Source organism: Dama dama, chromosome 30 (genome assembly GCF_033118175.1).
Source record: "Dama dama isolate Ldn47 chromosome 30, ASM3311817v1, whole genome shotgun sequence".
Taxonomy (NCBI): Eukaryota; Metazoa; Chordata; class Mammalia; order Artiodactyla; family Cervidae; genus Dama; species Dama dama.
Window position 1 is genome coordinate 20,140,163 of NC_083710.1, and position 15,407 is coordinate 20,155,569.

The window sequence follows — 15,407 nt, forward strand, 5'->3', positions numbered from 1 at the left end:
AACCATTGCTCCCTTTTATTGGTCTCTCTGCTTTTTAAAGATGCTGTAGCCCATCAGTTCTCAAACTTGACTGCCAGTAAGCCATCTGGACATCTTTTAAATATCCAGCTGCCTTGCCTGCCCATCAGATCAATTATATCAGATCGTCAGAGGGCAGGGCATACATGCCAGCACCTTGTAAATCTCCCAAGACGATTCCATTGTGCAGCCAGGGCAGCAAACAACTGGACTGGACCAGCGCTTCTCCAGGGGTGGCCTGCAAGTCCCCTAATCTTTGAGGATATTTGTGGAAAATGCAGACTCCAGGGCCCACCAGCCCTCTAAGCACTGAATCTCATGGTGGGATCTCAAACATTTGCTTTAAAACTCTCCAGGTGATTCTCAAGCATCCTTGAGTCTGATAATCAGCCCTACTCCTTGCACTAGGCCATCTGTTGTTGGATTTTTTTTTTTTAATGTGGACCATTTTTAAAGTCTTAATTAAATTTGTTACAATATTTCTCTGCTTTATGTTTTGGTTTTTTGGTCACAAGGCAGGTGGGATCTTAGTTCCCTGACCAGGGATCGAACCTGCACCGCCTGTTTTAGAAGGTGAAGTTTAACCACTGGACCACCAGGGAAGTCCCAGTCCATCTCTTTCCCATGATATGGCACTCTAGTCTTTCAGTTCCTCAAAAGTAACCAGCTTCTTTCTTCCATCTGCTGGACCTTTGCATATTATACCTGTTTGATTGGAAGGCACTTTGCTCTCTCTTTGCCAGTGGGAAACTGGCAAAGATACCAGTGATGGAGCTATCTCTGTAGAAAGTCACTGTAAAGTGTGGGTTTTGTAGGAGAAAAGAGTAGGCACTGAAGGGCTGTGGTCCCCTCCCTCGGGGACAGTGAGGTTTACTAAGTCACCCAACTGTCACTGGAAGTCACAGAGAGATTGCTACCGAGATGGTGGCAGAAAAGTCAGCTGGCTTGATGTGGGTATGGAAGGAACGTTACATACAAGGGTAAGGAAGGAGAAAAGACTTAGGTTGACGTGGCACCAAGAAGGTGGTTTGCAGTGAAGCGGCAGCTCTGGGCAGCCGGGAAGAGCTCTTCCAAGAGACACCTTAAGTGTGCCCTGAAGGACAGGGGCGTGCAGTCTTGGAGGCCTGGGAGAGGGTGTCACCAAGAAGAAAAGGATGAAGGGGGAGAGGGACAGCAAAAAGCAAGGCTGAGCGATGGGGGTAAACCTGGGTGGAGGGCAGAACCACATCGGCTACCTCACATGGACAACGGTGATGGGAAAATGTTGGGGGAGGGCTATTTTAATCTCTCAAATCTAGTGTGATTGGGAAAGGATAATTTAACATTGGTTAAAATTTAGCTGCCTATCAACTGTCGATCTTTTAGGAAGGCTTCTACTCTTAGGACTTCCCTGGTGGTCCAGTGGCTAAGACTCTGTGTTCCCAGTGAAGGGGGCCAGGGTTTGATCCCTGCTCAGAGGACTAGATCCTGCATGCTGCAACTAAGAGATCCATGCTAAGTCGCTTTAGTCACGTCTGACTCTTTGCTGTGAACAGTAGCCCTCCAGGCTCCTCTGTCCCCAGAGATTCTCCAGGCAAGAACACTGGAGTGGGTTGCCATGCCCTCCTCCAGGGGATCTTCCAGACCCAGGGATGGAACCTGTGTGTCATGTCTCCTATATTGGCAGGGAGGTTCTTTACCACTAATGCCACCTAGAAGCCCAAGAGATCCCACATGTGGCAATGAAGATCCCATGTGCTGCAAGACCCAGCACAGCCAAATAGATAAATATAAATAAATAGATATTAAAAAAAAAGAAGACATCTCTTTCATGACAGTATTTCTCAAACTTTAATGAGAAAACCCATGGAATAACAGGGAACCTTATTATACTGAAGATTCTGATATATTTGATCTGGGATGGGGATGAGATTCTGTCATTCTAACCAGCTTCTGGGTGCCCCTGGCCTGAGCCCCATTCTTCAAGCAAGGAGGTTTGAACATTGTGACTCTTAATAGTGGGCCCCTGGTCTAGCCCAGTACAACAACGCGGCCAGCCAGATCATTAACTCTTATGTTGTATTGCACAGAACTTCAGAATTAAATATTTGCATGCATTCCTAATCCTCTAAAAATTATTATTCCAAAAATTATATACAGTAACTCTTTATTAACCAAAATACTTATTTAAATGGGACTCCCCATTTTTTTACATGCCTATTAATATTGGGTTGGCCAATTTGGGTTTTTCTGTAAGATGGTATGGAAAAACCCGAATGAACTTTTTGACCAGCCCAATATAAACATCCCTGCCATTTTCCCAACCTGTCCCTGAGTTGTTAAAGGTGAGATCGTGGGTACTGACTGGTTTATCTGTGTTTTTGTGCTGGACCTAAGGTGGATTACTAAGTATATGTAGACATTAGACATGCGAAAACATTCACACAATTTCCTTTTTCCTATTTTTTTGATCACCCATGCACAGCCTCAGTTAGTAAACTCTGTCTTACAAAAAATGGGGAGAGAGGACATTGTGGAAACAGCGGTCCTTGGCAGCTGAGAGTTTAATTATTGGAATTTTATTAGGAAACTGTCAGAGGAACCAGATTTCACAAGAGGCTCCGTCAGCACCTATGACTTGGGCGGAGCATCAGCTCCGGTTACGGGATCACGGGCTGGCAGAGATGTACCGCATCCCACTCCATAAGCAGCGCCAGCATTTAATCCGAGAGCACTGCACATCTTGGGGGCAGGGGGACAGGGAGCAAAGGTTGATGACAGCTCCACAGCTGCTGGCTGACGAAAGGCAGAGTGACTGCGGGGAAGGTGGGCCTTGGAGCCACCCAGGCACACCGGGAGTCCAAGGGGATGTCTCTTGTGTATTAAGGATCAGTCCAAGGTGGGCTGGCTTAAGGTGGACTGAGTTTCCATACTTTTTACAATCGAGACCATAGCTGTGCTCCAAAGGATGGACTAGATTGTGTGTGTGTTTTGTTTAGTTGCTAAGTCGTGTCTCACTTTTTTGCCACACCATAGACTGTAGCTGGCCAGGCTCTTCTGTCCATGGAATTCTCCAGGCAAGAATATGGAGTTGCCATCTCCTTATCCAGGGGACTTCCTCACCCAGGGATTGAACCCCTATCTCCCGCTTTGGCAGGTGGGTTAGTTACCCCCGAGTCACCTGGGAAGCCCGTGTGCTTAGGGCGGTAAAATCACTAGATTGGCTGAGGCTTGAAAAGCCCCTCTAGTCCAGTGCATTGCCTCAGCCAGGCTCGAATGGCATAATTTCCAAACAAACAGGAATCCATCCCCTTCTAAAAACTCTGCCAAAAGGTCTGTTTCGCAACTTTTCTCCCAATGACTTCTCTCTGCTTGGCATCTCTCACAGTCAGGAAACATTTGTTCATGTCTAATACAAAATAATTGTAAAAAGTTCACCAGCTCTCATTGAAAATCTAGTAAGTCCTTGGCACTGCTGGGGACGTGAACATGACGGGGCATGGTTCCTGCCCACTTCTCACTAGTTGGAGCTCAACTCTTCTGTAAAATGTTGCTAATCTTTTCTTCAGAAATAATTTCCCCCCTGAACCCCCGTAGGCTCCCCTGGTGGCCCAGATGGTAAAGAATCTACCTACAATGCAGGAGACCTGAGTTTGATCCCTGGGTGGGGAAGGTCCCTTGAAGAAGGGAATGGTAACCCACTCCAGTATTCTTGCCTGGGGAATCCCAAGGACAGAGGAGCCTGGTGGGCTACAGTCCATGGGGTCACAAAGAGTCGGACATGACTGAAGCGACTTAGCATACATGCACATAAGCCCCCATACTTCATTTATAAATTTGTTATAGCAGGGATCACATTCTGCTTTTGATTACATTTTCCCTGTGCATATTATCTCCTTGCTGGATTAACCTGCTTTAGACAGAAAATGGAGAAGATGGGAGGGGTTCAAGCCATCCTAGCTCAGGGTTCTTTGTCAAATACTTTCAGAAAACTTCAAAGGAGGATTTAAGTGTTACTTTCCAATGTTCAATACCTTTGACAGAGCAGAAGCTTGATTAAGCACCTGTTAAATGAAAATGAACATTCTGAGCACAAGAAGTGGACACAGTCTTCGCTGTGGCTTTATTTGCTGTAGCAAAGGATGGAAACAACCTCAATATTCATTCCTTTATGGGCCACTGGTTAGATACAGGTTGGTACATCCATATGACAGCATACTGTGCATCTGTTGAAAAGATTGAGGCAGGTCTCTATTTGCTAACATGGAGCAATCGCAAAGGTATGGTGTGAAGAAAACGCAGAATGTTGTGTATGGCATGCTAACATTTCCAGTAAAAAGTTGTGTGTGTGTAACAAGAGCACAGAATGTGTCTAGAACAATACAAACTGAGGGACTGGGGCAGAGGGAGTGGTGGGTCGATAAACCAGCTCTCAAGGGATAAAAAACCCGATCTGTAGAGTCTGATTATTTCTGCGGTATAAAAACCCTCATCCTGGCCAAGTTCAAAATTATATGTTCTGACAACTGGAGTTAACTAGAACCAATATGAGCTGGCTTCAAAGACACAGCAGTGAGAAGGTGGTGGGCTTTCCACTTGTAGAGCTTTTGGTACAATTTTACTTTCTGATGTCATACTTGGATAGACTAAAATGTAAATAAACTCTTAAATTTTGAAAGGGACTTCCCTGATGGCCCAGTGGCTAAGACTCCGTGTTCCCAATGCAGAGGGCCCAGGTTCTACCCCTGGTCAGGGAACTAGATCCCTCATGCCACAACTAAGAGTTTGCATGCCCCAACTAGAGATGCCATATACTGCAATGAAGACCTGGTATAGTCAAATAAAGAATTTATCTCAAAAAAATAATCGTGAGATTACATGGGTTAAAAAAGAAATGTAACTAGTGGGATGTCCACTAGAGTTAAAAAATAAAAAAGGAACTAGCATTAAAAACCTAAAAAAATCTTTTAAGAAAAATTGTCCTGCTTTGATTGCTATATTCCAAGACTCAGTTTTCTTCCCTTGATAGTATTCTGCTTACCTGTACCTGTTCAGTCCTCCTGGTCAGGACCTATCTAGGCAGTCTTACATACAAAAGACAACACTTAGCATTAGTAACCTCTCGATATGTAGGGAAGGCCACTATCTTGAAAGTGTAGAAGCTGCAGGAATATTAGGCCAGAAAAGAGCCATCTCCAAAGAGTACTGCTGGAGAAGCCGGGACACACAGCTTAAGCACAAGAGCCCAATTTTCCAGCAGCTGTGTGGGTGAGGGACACCTCGGGAAGTCAGGATGTAACCAGGCCAAACAGCAGACTACCCGAGGGAGCCAGTTACAGCAGAATTCTTCAGCCCTCTGAGCATCCTCTGCATGCATCCTTCTTCAGCATCACCCCCGCCAGCCAATGTGTGGCCCAGACTAGAGAGGAGACGCCAGAGACCGCCAGCCCCAAAGATTCCTCCTCAAATCTCTTAGAAGCCCATTCACACCAATCCCCAAGTCTGACTTTTAGGCCCAAGAGGGTTCCATGTGTTTCTGAGAATTTGTGTCTTACCTTTCATTTCAGCCTCCTCTTGGTCCAACTCCCGCCAACTTACTCTTCAACTTTCAGCTAAAATATTTCTCCTTTGGCGGTTTCCTCTGGGTAAGCCCATCTCACCCTGCCCTCATCAATTACTCATAGCACCTGTCCGTGGATTTGTTTTTCCTGATCAGTCTCTCTCAATCAGCTGAGCTCAAGGCCTGCCTCATTTATGGGCATATTTCCAAAACCTGGCACACACAGGCCCTCAGTGCATGTTGGCTGAATGAATAAGTTACAGTACACGCTCATGAAACCTTCAGAAGACGTCTGATAAGGGGAACATTTTATTTGGAGAGATCTTGATTGAGCATTATTTTATCTTCATTTTCCATTAAGGCAGTAACATTCCTCCTGGAGGCAGATGGGGGGAGAATTGTCTGGGGGCTACATTAAGTGCAGATTAAGACAAAACCAACCACTTTGCAATCAGATGCAGCAGAAATACAGATTATGGGCTGGGAGAAGCCATATCTCGGCTTCCTGAGCCGACTGACAAGGAGCAGACCAGGGCAATGCATTTCAGTTGCTTTGAAAAATGACTAAGTTCCACTACACACCACCCCTAAAGCAGATACCTCCTCCATGAGCCCTTCCACCATGACAGAAGGGGTCTGGCATTGGTGCCCAATGCTCTGTTGATATTTAGCCTTTGGTAAGTTTTCAAGGAAATTGCAGTCTATTAGAACTGCTCAAGAGCACTTGAGTTCCTTGGGTTTTGTTTAGGAATTCTTTAAATATCCAGTAAATTAACTCTTCATAAAGCGACTGTGCCAGTTCCTAGCCAGCTTGATACCTGGCTAGGTATGTGTGTATGTGAGTGTGTTGGTGGGGGTCAGGTTTGGGGTTGAGGTGGGGGCACTGTTCATTGGCACATATGACCCCTGGGAATTTGGGGGTACCAAAAAAGTAAACATTGATCCTATGGCCCGGCAGACATCACATGCACTATGATCTAAGAGCAAATGAAATCAGAGCCAGGCAGTTTCCAGTCACCAGATATTTAGCCACACTGTAATAACTAGATCTAATGAAAGCATTAGTCACTTAGTCGTGTCCAACTCTTTGCGACCCCATGGACTGCAGCCCGCCAGGCTCCTCTGTCCACGGAATTCTCCAGGCAAGAATACTGGACTGGGCTGCCATTTCCTTCTCCAGGACCTAATGCTGCTAAGTCACTTCAGTCGGTTCCGACTCTATGCGATCCCAAAGATGACAGCCCTCCAGGCTCCCCCATCCCTGGGATTCTCCAGGCAAGAACACTGGAGTGGGTTGCCATTTCCTTCTCCAAGACCTAAAACACAGGGCTAAATACACAAGAGAGGCAGCACCTGAGATCAGAAACTTAGCTATGACTCCACAGTACCCTCTAGTGGTTTGCTGCTCAATGACACCCTCCTTGAACATAACCCTAAACCAACAGTACGAATTTATTTGAAGGCACGCTATTTAAGATAGTAGACCTGGTCAGAGCCCATATCCTAGAGTTAAAAACAGAGGGCTCCTCATTGACTGCAAAAATAAAATCTGATGACATCTGGGACCCTAGCTTTGAGAAAATGTTCTGATGATAAGTCTTAGTTCTGGAGGTTAGCAGACACAGTTCTGAGAAAATGCTCTGATGATTAATGGTCTTAGGTCTGGAGGTTACCAGACACTCTTGGGGACCCCAATACAGCCTGATTTGTCAGATGACCCAGAAGGCCCAGAGAGGAGGGTGGCCAGCAGAGGTGTGCCACAGAGAGGGCAGGTTCTGCAGGGGTGGAGAGCAAAGTCACAACAGGTAGACACAGGTGGAAGGGCGGCAGGAAGGAGGCTTGTAACAGAGCAAATGATGGCCTCCAGAAGCCAGCTTTAGGGCTGGTTTCACGATTCTCCCCTCTGATGATTCTCCCCTCCTGGTTCTCACCCCGAACAAGAAGGGCAGACAATGTAAGCTGGTTTGAAAGATTATGTTAAAATGAACTACATTTGAGGCTTCTATACCTGACTACATGGCAAACGCAGGAAAGGTGCCTGGGAAGTAAGATCTCTTTTTCTCTACATTTTCAAAGAAGCAATCAATTCAAAGATAAAAAAATATTTGTAAGAGACTGGCTCTTTTGCAAAGAATAAAGCACTTTTTGTTAAATACACGAAGGTTACTTGGCTGAACAGACATACATTTTTTTTTGGAACCGTGTATAATGTCATCAAGTTGAAACTTTGGAATGGCTGACTCCTCCCATGTTTCCTGGGAGCACCCGGCCCTGAGCAGCCAGAGACCCACGCACACCCCCCCGGCCCACCCGCTGGGCTTTACACCCTCTTCATTCCTTTCCCCATGAGGCAAGCGAACACGGTCATGACCATCTTGGGGTTCACTTCCACCAAGTCTTCTGGAAGCGCATACACTCTCGCTCCAATTTTTCGGGCCATAGAGATGGCATACCTAAAAGAGAAAAGAGGAGGGATGAGGGGAGCCTGAGCAAGTATGAAGGGGACCCCACAGGGTCAGAGTTACTGTCATTCTATTTAATATACACTATATACTCTATGAAAGGAAGTGAAAGTGTTGGTCACTCAGTCACGTCTGACTCTTTGCAACCCTATGGACCGTAGCCCGCCAGGCTCCTCTGTCCATGGAATTCTCCAGGCAAGAATTCTGGAATGGGTTGCCATTCCCTTCTCCAGGGGAGCTTCTCAGACCCAGAGATCAAACCCAGGTTTTCCGCATTTCAGGCAGATTCTTTACCATCTGGGCCACCAGGGAAGCCTTCTATACTGTAAACTATCTACTATGCCGAGGTCACTCCTGGTGCGGCTGGAGCCAATCAATCACTGGCTTCCTCTCGAGGTTTGTGGGCAAGTCTTAAATTGACAAAGCTCCCAACTCCATCAAACTTGCTGTCCAGCCTTATGATAATTACCAAATGTATTATTTGTCCTTAAAGAGCTTCCTAGCTCCCACCACTTTTGGTGCTTATTTGCTTGGGCTCCACTGTGGCAGAAAAAGTCACAGACTTGAACAAGAGTGTGTGCTAGGGAAAGACTCCAGACTCCACTTCAGCTACAGAACATTGTTTAGAAGGCAGAAAAAAAGAGGAAAGGCATCTGTAATACCATGACCCTATGCATCAATTCTTTCTTTCTTTATTTTTTAATCTTTTTTGGCTGCAAGGAATATGGGATCTCAGTTCCCTGACCAGGAATCAAACCCATGCCCCCTGCTTTGGAAGCTCAGAGTCTTAACCACTAGACCTCCAGGGAATTTCACCCTACCCCCCATCCATTCTTCTCTTCCTTCTTCCATTCCAATTCTTGCCCACATGCATGTGTATTTATTTATGCTACTATAATCGTAGAATAACCAGAGTTTTATATTACACATTTTTCACATAAGATTACCATAGCTGCATCAGAATATTTTTGCTCTGTTTATAGTTACAGGAAGATAGTTTTATTAGTTGTAGTCTACTTGCAAATGAGCCCACACTATTATTATCTGGCAGTTCTTTTATTCTGCTCGTTCGTTATCTAGCAACCTCTTACAATGGCTGCTCCAGAGATTCTTCATTCCACCCGAGGCCCCGTGACCCCCTCCACTCTTCTGAAATAACTACTCGTACTTTGGTGATCACATTAATCTAAGAGCTCCAGGCAAGAGTACCCCATTCTTTCTCCTTGTCCATCTCTCAGTCACTTCCTCTATATTAATGATTAATGAAGTACAATTAATTTTTCCATTATAAAATATAGAGGAAAAGTTGTTCAAAAATAAGAAAACAGAACTTAAAAAAAAAATGCATGATCTTGCCACCATAGCCATTGTTAGGATTCTGTATTTTGGGCTTCCCTGGTGGCTCAGACAGTAAAGAATCTGCCTGCGATGCAGGAGACGCAGGTTCCACCCCTGGGTGGGAAAGATCCCCTGGAGATGGGAACGGATACCCACTCCAGTAAGAATACTGGAGAATTCCACGGGCGGAGGAACCTGGCGGGCTACAATCCATGGTGTTGCAGAAGAGTTAGTGACTACACAACCACCACCCTCTGTGTGTAACAAGCAGCAGCTGCTCTCAAACCAGTGAAGACTCTGGCCTTGAACCCCACCGCTGCCCAGGCACATCCATGGATATTCACAAATAGGGTGTTTAACTCCGCACCCACCATGTACAAACTCTACTCAGGAAACCTCCTATAGATTATGATAAGGAAATTAGTGTTATGAAATTGTAGGCTTGCTTATCAGTTGGAAGTCAATTGTTTTCCATTTCAATTGTTATCAGTTGTTTTTTTGTCGTGTTCCCTCTCACACCTGGAGCCCTAAACTGTCACTGCACAGTAGCAAATGTAAGGGTGATGGGATGCAATAAGTCATGAGAAGAAAAAGCATCAGTAGTGAAACGAAATTGTCTGCATGGAGGCATGGGCACTAGACCTCACAGCTACCCGCTCCTTCCCTCCCTGACCTCGGCCTTGTTTACGTACTTTGCGTTGTTGAGTTTCTCTTCTTCGTCCAGGTTCTCTGTCTTCAGAAGGTCATAGTTAATGGAACCTGGTTGAATGGCATCGATGAGGTCAAGGACTGGCAGGCTTGTGCTGATCTTCGGGTCCTGCACGGAGAGAAAGCGTGGGCTTCATCAGTATGCTCCCAAGTTACTCCTGTTTGGCTCAAGGAAAGTGGGTGGTTCTTTTCATTTTTTGGTTGCTCCATGTGGCATGTTCCCTCATAGCTCAGTGGGTAAAGAATCCACCTGCAATGCAGGAGACCCCAGTTCGATTCCTGGGTCAGGAAGATCTGCTGGAGAAGGGATAGGCTACCCACTCCAGTATTCTGGCCTGGAGAATTCCATGGACTGTATAGTCATGGGGTCGCAAAGAGTCAGACAAGACTGAGCGACTTTCACTTTCACTTTCCATGTGCCATGTGGGAACTTAGTTCCCTGACCAGGGATGGAACTTGTGTCCCCTGCGTTGGAAGTGCAGAGACTTAACCACTGGACCACCAGGAAAGTCCCTTCTCTTTCCTCTTAAATACGAAATATATACGTCCTGGTCTGGGAAATGCCACAGTGAGGCACACGGCGTTTCAAACCAAGTGCTGTTTCTCTAGGGGGCGTCAGTAGCTTCCTGGTGGGTCACTATGCAGAGGAAACCCACTGTCTGCCAACAGGCAGGCAGGCGTTCACTCAGAGCTGTGAATGCACAAAACTCTGCTCTCTCTCTCGGGTACCTGCGAGTACAGACAGGGAGAGGCAACTGCATGTCCCCATCTGAGCAAAGTCAAGTCTAAACACCTCATACCTCGAGGGTCCAAATCAGAATAAATTCTAACCAAGAAACAAGATGTGGGACCCCTGCAAGAGGCTAGGTCTCCAGCACAGGCCCTCTGCAGAGGTACAAAAATATTTAAAAAAAAGATAGGAAGGGTAGGGACTTCCTTGGTTGCGGTCCAGTGGTTAAGACTCTTCCAATGCAGGGGGTATGGGTTTGATCCCTAGTCGGGGAACTAAGATCCCACAAGCTGTGCAGCGTGGCCAAGAAATTAAAATGAATGAAATAATAATAATAAAATAACATAAAAAATAGGATGGGTCCCTTTTTACTTATTTCTGGGTAATATACGTGAAAGTCACTCAGTCGTGTCCAACTCTTTGCAACCCAGTGGACTATAGCCCACCAGGCTCCTCTGTCTGTGGAATTCTCCAGGCAAGAATACTGGAGTGGGTTGCCATTTCCTTCTCCAGGGGATCTTCCCAACCCAGGGATCGAACCCAGGTCTCCTGCACTGCAGGGACTCGTCACTGTCTGAGCCCCCAGGGAAGCCCAGGTAATAGGAGTCCTACTACAAAATTAAAATCAGTACATATAACCATACTCTAATTTCCATTATTAGCCAGAGCTTCTATCTCCACAGAATTTTTTGGTGAAGAAGCACAAGGAAAGCAAAATGGAGAGACTGGAGTTTCAGCTTCTTCCCTACTTTCTTCCCACAGTCGTGGGGGGCTGATGGCAGCAAGATGGTGAGCAGTCAGCAGCATTCATAGGTGAGGGGGAACCAGGACTGTTTCCACAGTGGCTAATGGGGGGTGGGCTATGCTCCTTTTTTGAGAGGTTTCACTTAAAATCCCAGTCTGGTGCTCTGTGATGACCTAGAGGGGTAGGACAGCAGGAGGGGAGGGAGGCTCAAGAGGGAGGTGATATATATTTAAGTATGGCTCTTTCACATTGTTGAACAGCAGAAACCAACATAACATTGTAAAAAATAAAAAACAACAAAAATAAATAAATAACAAAAAAGCAAAAAAAAAAAAAAAGCAATGTGGGGCTAATTTGGCATTTTCCTTTCATGTTTTTTTTCTCTTTTTTTGACCTATTCTGTAATGACTTGGTGAGAAGACAGGAGAAAATTCACCCTGGGCATCACAAGGAGAAAAGAATTGTCAAACATTCCTAAGAGGAACACCCCAGAAACTGCCGGGTAATGCAATGGGCTGTGTTCCTGTAAAGTGGCAGCTATTCTACCAAGAGACGCACTCCCGGGACTGTTAAACCATCGGGTCACCGCCATGGTCACGTGACCTACAGACACTCTGCTCCAGAACCCCACCTTGCAGGGAAAGGAGCTTTCCCCCCCTAGTGGCCACCACCTGCAATTACTAACTGTGCCTTCAGGAGTTAAATGAGCCCCAGATTCCTCACTATACAATCAGGAAAATGGTGGGACTTCCCTCCTGGATCAGTGGTTAAGACTCTGCGCTTCCGTCACAGGGGGCACAGGTTCGATCCCTGGTCAGGGAACTAAGATCCCACATGCCACGCAAAGCGGTAAAAAGAAAAAAAAAAAAAATCAGGAAAATGGTAAAGCTATCTTTATGATTTCTGTTAATAAGAAGGCCCTAGTCCTCAGAGTGCAGTCCATCCTGGGAGCGCCCTTCTTCACCGCCTTCCCTGATCTCTTTCTGGAAAGATTTGCTCATGTCGATCACCAGTCTCTGCTCAGCTCTTCAGACCAGACGAACGGTAAGTGGAGGGCAGGCTCTTTCCTGTGCTGAGCTCAGAGTCCAGGCACCCCTGGTATTGCCCAACTCAGAGATACACCCCCTGCCCTTTATGCGAGGGGAGAGACTTTCACTCTTCTCTTGATTTTGAAGCAGAGGATCGACATTATGACAAACTGCCTCACTCACCCTGTTAATATAACTCTGAAGGGGTCCCTCCCCCAATCTTGACCTTTAAATCAAGAAAATGTAGTTATGATGGGACGCTGACACTATACTGTGGATCAAGTGCCCAGGGCCCCTGAGGAAGAATGCAGCTAATGTTTAAAACATGAGATAAGAAATGTAATAAAATATAATGCTGTTATTAATAAAAACGGGATTTGGATACAAGTACACAACTGCTTTTTTTCTCAAAAAAAAAATACCCCATGAGAGTTCTTCTGGCATTTTACATTTCTCCATCATCATTTAACAATCTGAACCATGGAGCTGTGCATGCTTAACAAAATACTATATTTTACATTACTTTGGAAGAACAATGCCTAAAATCCCTTATAAAAAATGACTGGATTTTTAAAACTAATTACTAGGGAGGAAAATGACAAGAAATTTGTCAATGAAACGGCCTATGAACATCAAAACAATAATGGGTCATTCAAGCAAAATCAAAATGGGGAGGGGTGCCTCAAAGACCTCATACTGAAGGTCACTCTTAAAGGCAGAGTGAAAGCAATAAAGATAAGCATAAAGCTCAGGTGGCCGCGAGCAGGAGACAAAGCACATTACCTTGAAACTAGAGATGGATGAATTCTTCTCCGCTTCCTTCAATGTTTCATTCACCCAGTTGACAATAGTGTCATCATTGACCTTCTGCCCACCTCCAATTTCTTCAAGAATATTCAGTGTGTACCTGAACAAAACCAAGCATGATTTCTGGAGAAAACTCACTAAAGAAGTCACAATTGTAGAGCACAGGGAACTCTTCTCAATACTCTGCTGCTGCTGCTGCTAAGTCGCTTCAGTCGTGTCCGACTCTGTGCAACCCCACAGACGGCAGCCCACCAGGCTCCCCCGTCCCTGGGATTCTGCAGGCAAGAACAGTGGAGTGGGTTGCCATTTCCTTCTCCAATGCATGAAAGTGAAAAGTGAAAGTGATGTTGCTCAGTCATGTCCGACTCTTAGCGACCCCATGGACTGCAGCCCACCAGGCTCTTCGTCCATGGGATTTTCCAGGCAAGAGTACTGGAGTGGGGTGCCATTGCCTTCTCCATCTCAATACTCTATAATGACCTAAATGGGAAAAGAATCTAAAAGAGCCTGGATATATGTATTTGTATAACTGAATCACTTTGCTGTTCAGCAGAAGGTAACACAACATTGTAAGTCAACTATACTCCAATAAAAATGTAAAAAAATAAGAAAAAGAATTCACTATTCACAGAGTTGCCAGCATAGAAGTTTTTATTTTTTATTTTTCCCTGTCGCAGAATATGGCCTGGATACCATTACATTTGAGGAAAAAAGAATATGTAATAGCACTAGTTCCTTTTAGAATAACAAAATAGACCTTTATATGTAGAGTGTGATGCAGAGCAAATACCACCATCATTGTGGGAAGGGAAAGCAGAAGGGAAGCAGGGAAAGAAAAATGAAGCAAAGGTTTTGAACCAGTGGTGCTTTTCTTAAAGGAATCATGAAAATCAAGGAACAATTCAATGTTAGGCAAGGCCAAGCACATATTCAGACAAGACTATCATTCAAAAAGACATATGCACCCTATGTTCAGAGCAGCACTATTCACAATAGCCAAGACATGGAAACAATCTAAATGTCCGCTGATAACGGATAAAGAAGATACACACACACACACTGGAATACTACTTGACACAAAAAGCATGATATCACACCATTTACAGCAACATGGATGAAACTAGAGATGATCGTACTAAGTGAAGTAAGCCAGAAAGAGAAAGACAAACACCATATGATATCACTTATATGTGGAATCTAAAATATGACACGCATGAACCTATCTACAAAACAGAAACAGACTCACAGACACAGAGAATAGACTTCCGTCTGCCAAGGGGGAAAAGGGTGGGGAAGGGATGTATTGGAAATATTTGGGGTTAGCAGATACAAACTGTTAATTATAGAATGGATAAACAACAAGGTCCTACTGTATAGCACAGAGAACTGTATTCAACATCCTGTGACAAACCATACGGAAAAAATATGAAAAAGAATGTATAAATATACATATATATGCATATGCATGTATACCTGAATCACTTGGCTGTACGGCAGAAATTAACACAACGTTGTAAATCAGCTATAGGTCAATAAAAAAAGAAAAGCCCAACCAGCTAACATAACAAAGAAAAAACATAAAAGTCTGCTTGGTATACGACAGAAGTAGAAATTAATCTCTAGTTAATCTCTAGCTTGAGAGTAAGAACTGCCTTTGAGACACATGATTATTAGAAGTGTGGTGGTGGGGAACGTTACAATGCTTCAAGCTCTTAAAATTCCAGGGAGCAGAGAAAACTCACCATTCCCCAAGCTGATCCCTCTCAAAAGGGAAATAGAGAGGCAAGCAGTGAGCAAGTGGGCAGGTCGGCTGGCCTCACAGTTCGGTCTTGTTAAGGGTGAGGGGGAGGTGGTCAAATTACCCACGAAAGACTAGGGTTTCAGCGTGCGTCGTCCAAACTGAAATTCAAGTCTCCGACCTGTCTGGAGGGCCTCCCTAAATGAGGTCACCCTCTGCCCGGGGTTTTGCTTACATAACCCATCGGGTATCTCCCTCCAGTTACTGCTTCTGTGGAAAACACCATGCTTCATG

General features: G+C 45.1%; 1 protein-coding gene across 4 annotated transcripts in view; it reads right to left on the bottom strand.

The window, feature by feature from the left end:
- Nucleotides 1-5,848: 5,848 nt before the first annotated feature.
- Nucleotides 5,849-15,407, bottom strand: part of LCP1 (lymphocyte cytosolic protein 1) — a 59,076-nt gene continuing 49,517 nt past the window's right edge. For all 4 annotated transcript variants that reach the window (XM_061133493.1, XM_061133496.1, XM_061133494.1 and 1 more), the window contains exons 14-16: nt 13,352-13,475; nt 10,050-10,174; nt 5,849-8,010 (exon numbers count right to left, since the gene is read on the bottom strand). In XM_061133493.1, coding sequence (XP_060989476.1) covers nt 7,878-8,010; nt 10,050-10,174; nt 13,352-13,475 — 382 coding nt within the window. In that variant the 3' untranslated portion in view covers nt 5,849-7,877. The remainder of the gene's footprint in view (nt 8,011-10,049; nt 10,175-13,351; nt 13,476-15,407) is intronic.